The sequence below is a fragment of the Cucumis melo genome, chromosome 6 (assembly GCF_025177605.1).
Source record: "Cucumis melo cultivar AY chromosome 6, USDA_Cmelo_AY_1.0, whole genome shotgun sequence".
NCBI classification, from domain to species: domain Eukaryota; kingdom Viridiplantae; phylum Streptophyta; class Magnoliopsida; order Cucurbitales; family Cucurbitaceae; genus Cucumis; species Cucumis melo.
In genome coordinates, this window is record NC_066862.1 from 8,959,890 (window position 1) to 8,964,308 (window position 4,419).

A 4,419-nucleotide genomic window follows, 5' to 3' on the forward strand; every position below is an offset into this window, starting at 1 on the left:
AGATCTGCACTATTTTATCATCTCAATGACAAAGTATGGAGCATGGTAGGATATATTAAGGGTAGTTTCAAATTCACTTGCACTCCAACCAAGATTGTTTCTATTTCTAATCCAAATTTCTGGCGGACATAGGATATATCGAAACTACGAAATTCTACTTAACTACCAAGAGAGCGTTTGAGCTAAGAAGTGAAGTTAATAAGTTACCTAAGCGATATTTTCAAAATTATGGATCCCATGAACTTCTTTGGCCCAACAACTCCACTTCTCCTAACTCCTACTCCTTGGACCAAACATGTCCCACCTGTTGAGCACTTTGATGAGCTCCTGGTAGAACCAAACCAACCCCAAACCCATTTGCATGATTTAGTTTGGTGGTTGCACAATACTAAAGTTAGTTGGGGAGTAGAAGTCTAGGTAACTAAACAGTTGGGTTGTAACAGGAGCGGACTTTGTAGGCTCTACCATAGTATAAGAATGTACATATGTTATATAAACTGATTTAAGTTTTGCTAAAAGAAATGTATAGCCGGATGTAACGCCTATCTCATTCAAATTAATAAACAAAGTAGAACATTTATTTCCTATTTTATTCAACGGATACTATATGTACAAATCTCGCCAACCATTTTAGTCTACAGAAGATACTAACACAGATCGTAGATCACAAAATACTCTGTCAGGCTTCTGGTTTGTGGATTCATCAAGTAAGACAAATCTGAACTTTCCACAAACTTTATTTCCTAGGCTTCTGCTAACCTCTCCCACTCACTCATCAGAACTAGCTTTTACATTCCTATACTGCATTTTATTTTTATATCTTCATAGAACAAGCATTGAGATTGAGCTACTGCTCTTGACTTCAGATTCATCGGTTTTTGCAAACCTTCCACGGATTCTAGGTTGACTGTCTGCAAGAGCCTTCCTGCAAGCATACTGAAAACGAGAGCATATTATGATAAGTTTCTCATAATTTGTATTAAAAACCTTTTCATTATTTGAATTGAAACATAATTGTCTGTTTTTCATTACCTTGATCTTTCTCCCGAAGTTCCTCTTCGTTTTCTTATTCCTGTAACGGGATAGCTTTTCTAGCCGTTCCTCGCTGGTGCAATTGCTGAACACGGGTCGGTGAAGGGGAGAATGGATCATGCCTAACTTGTCACTGCCGAGTGTCTGCCAAACAAATCCAAATATTAAAGATCTACCGAGGGGAAAGCCAGAATCAAGGTAACCATGGTTAAATATGAAGCTCCCTTATGCAGTTAACAAATGAACTAATTGAGGAGACAGATAAATAAAAAGCAAATAATTAGAAGTATGTAATCCTAGATCTGGACTTCAGAGTTAAGTACAAAGTTCTCGGCTAAATTTCAGTTAAATCGTGTTGCTTGGTTGCTTATTATCATGATATTCTCAGATGCAAGCGCCAAAATTTAGGGAATACCCAACACTGTTTAACTTGGAAGAGAAGGCTGGTGTAGGTTGTTTTTCTAAGTAGAGCATATTGTCATGATATGCTAAGACATATCTTCTTGGTAAACTGCTCAACAGCCTCTATTATAAACTTGTTTGGCCTTCCACCAAGCCATTAACTCTTCCTCCAAGTTTGCAAGCACTCGAAAAAAATCGTCACCAAAGAAAAAATTTGAGTTCATTGCTATCTTTTATTGTGAAAAAAACAATTCAATGTCAAATTTTTGCAGTAATATAATGAAATATATTTTGCAAATACCAACATCTGTACTAACATCAGATGTGGTCTTTTACTTAGTAACGGGGGCCAAAATCTAAAGCATATGCGTAGACAATTAAAAGGAGAGAAAAAAAAAAAGAAGAAAAAAAGAAAATTATCAAAAGTAAGAAGTCTACCTTAATATCTCCTTCACTAAATGCCCTCCTCATCCCATAAACAGAACTGAAGTCCATGTCTGAGAAATCTATAAAACTTGGCTTGATGGTAGGTCCTTGCATCAAATCCATCGAGCTTAAGCACTCCAAGCTAGTACTTTTCTGGATTGAGGCATCAAGGAATGGCTTGTTTTCTGGAATTTGATTTTCTTCTGGATTCAGAACTGGGATTTCAATGTTCAGGTCTTCAGGCAGTGGTCTTTCTAGGGCTGCTTTTTCCAAAAGATCTTTTTCACACTCATAGTAGACCTCATTTAACAGCTGGTCATTTTGAAGCGATTGGAAGTCTGCAACTTTTAGTCCTTCTGGAGAAATGACTTCTTCAGCACAAGATATCATTGAAATGGCTGCCATCACAGGATCAAGACCTATGAAAGTTTCATCAATATATGGTTGTGGTTGGGGGGCTTCAAAGAGATCTCCTTCACCAACCATGTCGTATTCACAGATGCTGGATATCTGCATTATATTTGACACACGTTCATAAATTTAAGCCTTTGGCGATGCAACCAAAACACTATAAAAAAATCACCACAGAACTCTGACCATAGTACAGATAGATAACAGAATATAAAGCTTAGTCAGTATAATTGATCGAAGTTGGGCCTGATTTAGATTGTAACAAGGAGAAAATCATGTTCTAATGAGAAGGGTAAAGGTTTAAGATGAGGTCCTTGCCTTTTTTTATAGGAGAGATAAGATTATTAGTTTGAGTTCTCTAATTCAGAAATCATACTATTTCAAAATTATTTCGAACTTTCAGGCAAAAAGGAAAAGGAAACATGAAACCTACAAGAACCAAAAAAGAAGTAAGAACTTATAAGTCTTTAGGCTAAGTTGCTAACATCAGGAAAAATAGTAAGAATAATTCAATTAGCTCTAAGAGGCCTACTTAAGGGTCCATAAACATCCATGGTTTCTTTTCCTACACTTTTAGCAGAAGAGGATACAGACCATCTTTTTCAGGCTAATTCTTTCCTTTTTTCCTTTACTTTCTGTAGAGCGTTTTACTTCCAAATAGAGCTCATTGAAAAATAATGGATGTCAGGGAGGTGGAGACTTTTTACTATTTGAGGCCTTTTCACAAACAGTAGGAGTGCAAGTGCGGTTAAAAAGTAACATCCCAGCAAGTAGTTTACATAACAGAATGAGACAGAAAATGGAAGAATGAGAGTAGAGCACGAAACCCCATGACTGAAAAAGAAGAGTTTTAAGTCCATTATGTTCCTTTCTATTTATACTCATATATTTTTCACATTCAGCATGTAAAGCAGAAACAGTATATAGCCATTACAAAATGTTTGTTGAATAAAAGAAAAAGTGAGAAAAGAATTCCTTTATGGCATTTCTTTTCACATTCGGCACCATTCAGCACTTCACAACACATATCTACCAAAAAATCCAATCCCCCAACCCATCTTCTATCCTATTAACCAAATCAACCCAAAATTGCCATGGAAACCAATCTCCACATAAACTCGGGTTCATTAAAAACTCTTCTATAACCTCATATTTTTTCCTCTTTCACTTCATCCCATTCAACCAAAAAAAAAGGAGCAAACAAACTAAATGTACATAACAAAGCTCAAAACCAACAACAACCAATACCCAAAACAGAAATATCCAAGAAAAATCAACTTAAAATAAACTGAAACAGTTAAAGAAAATGCAGGCGATATCTACCCAGAAAGAGCAATAACCAAAAAAACAGAGATGAAAAACAGAGAGATGAAGGAAAGTAATACCGTGGAAGAAGAACATGGCTGGTGGGTTTTGCAAAACTCCTCGAGTTGTTGAACCTGAGAGAAATTCTGAAAGTGAGGAAACAAAACCCCATTATCAGCAAACATTTTTCTTGTCACAATGAAACCAAAATCTCTTGAGGTCGTTAAAGAAAACTCGTGTTGTCAAATGGAAACAGAGGAGGCAAAAATCCAAGTAGAAAGAAAGAAAGAAAGAAAGAAAGAAGATGAAAATCATGAATGGGGTTGTTTTGAAGGTGAGCAAGAGTGGAATTTATACTTGTATTTCAATGGAAGAAGTTAATTTGGTGACTGAATTTAAGGAACTCTTATTATTTTGATGATGATGATGATGTAATGAAATTTTTCAAAACAATACAAATAAAGACAAAACAAAAAAACAAAGACATCATTTTTATTATATCATCTTCATTTTTTTAATATTTCTTTTTCTAAAAATATGTTTTTTTTAATTGAATAAAGTAAACTAAAATGATTCCCATGGAAATAATATATATGAATACATCATCTTCAAGCGAGTTTAAAATTCCAAAATTTACATTTTCAAATGGTATTTAACATTTGTATTTTAATTTTATTATTTTTTTTTGGGTAAGTAAAAGTCAGACTTCTAATCTTATTATTTTACATATTTTATAGTAGTCAACGAAAAAAGTAACCCAATAAGAAAATTGTATATATTTTTAAAGTAAGATTTATATTTTAATTTAAATTGGTAAAAAATAATTGGGATATAAATGACATA

At 34.3% G+C, this 4,419-nt stretch overlaps 1 protein-coding gene across 1 annotated transcript; it reads right to left on the minus strand.

Annotated features, from left to right (window-relative positions):
• Nucleotides 1–556: 556 nt before the first annotated feature.
• LOC103504133 (uncharacterized) lies at nt 557–4,023 on the minus strand. The gene is made up of 4 exons (XM_008468594.3): nt 3,657–4,023; nt 1,873–2,370; nt 1,033–1,176; nt 557–936 (listed from the first exon to the last, which is right to left on the minus strand). Exons 1-4 carry the CDS (start codon nt 3,759–3,761, stop codon nt 823–825), a joined length of 861 nt encoding a protein of 286 aa, XP_008466816.1. The 5' UTR covers nt 3,762–4,023; the 3' UTR covers nt 557–822.
• Between the last annotated feature and the right edge of the window lie 396 nt (nt 4,024–4,419).

Excerpts from the sequence above, each read along its gene's own strand:
- LOC103504133 (XM_008468594.3), bottom strand. The coding sequence starts at position 3,761 with ATGTTTGCTGATAATGGGGTTTTGTTTCCTCACTTTCAGAATTTCTCT. Across the intron at positions 1,177-1,872 it reads TTAGTGAAGGAGATATTAAG|ACACTCGGCAGTGACAAGTT; the intron begins GTAGACTTCTTA and ends TTTGTTTGGCAG. Across the intron at positions 937-1,032 it reads ACTTCGGGAGAAAGATCAAG|TATGCTTGCAGGAAGGCTCT; the intron begins GTAATGAAAAAC and ends TCTCGTTTTCAG.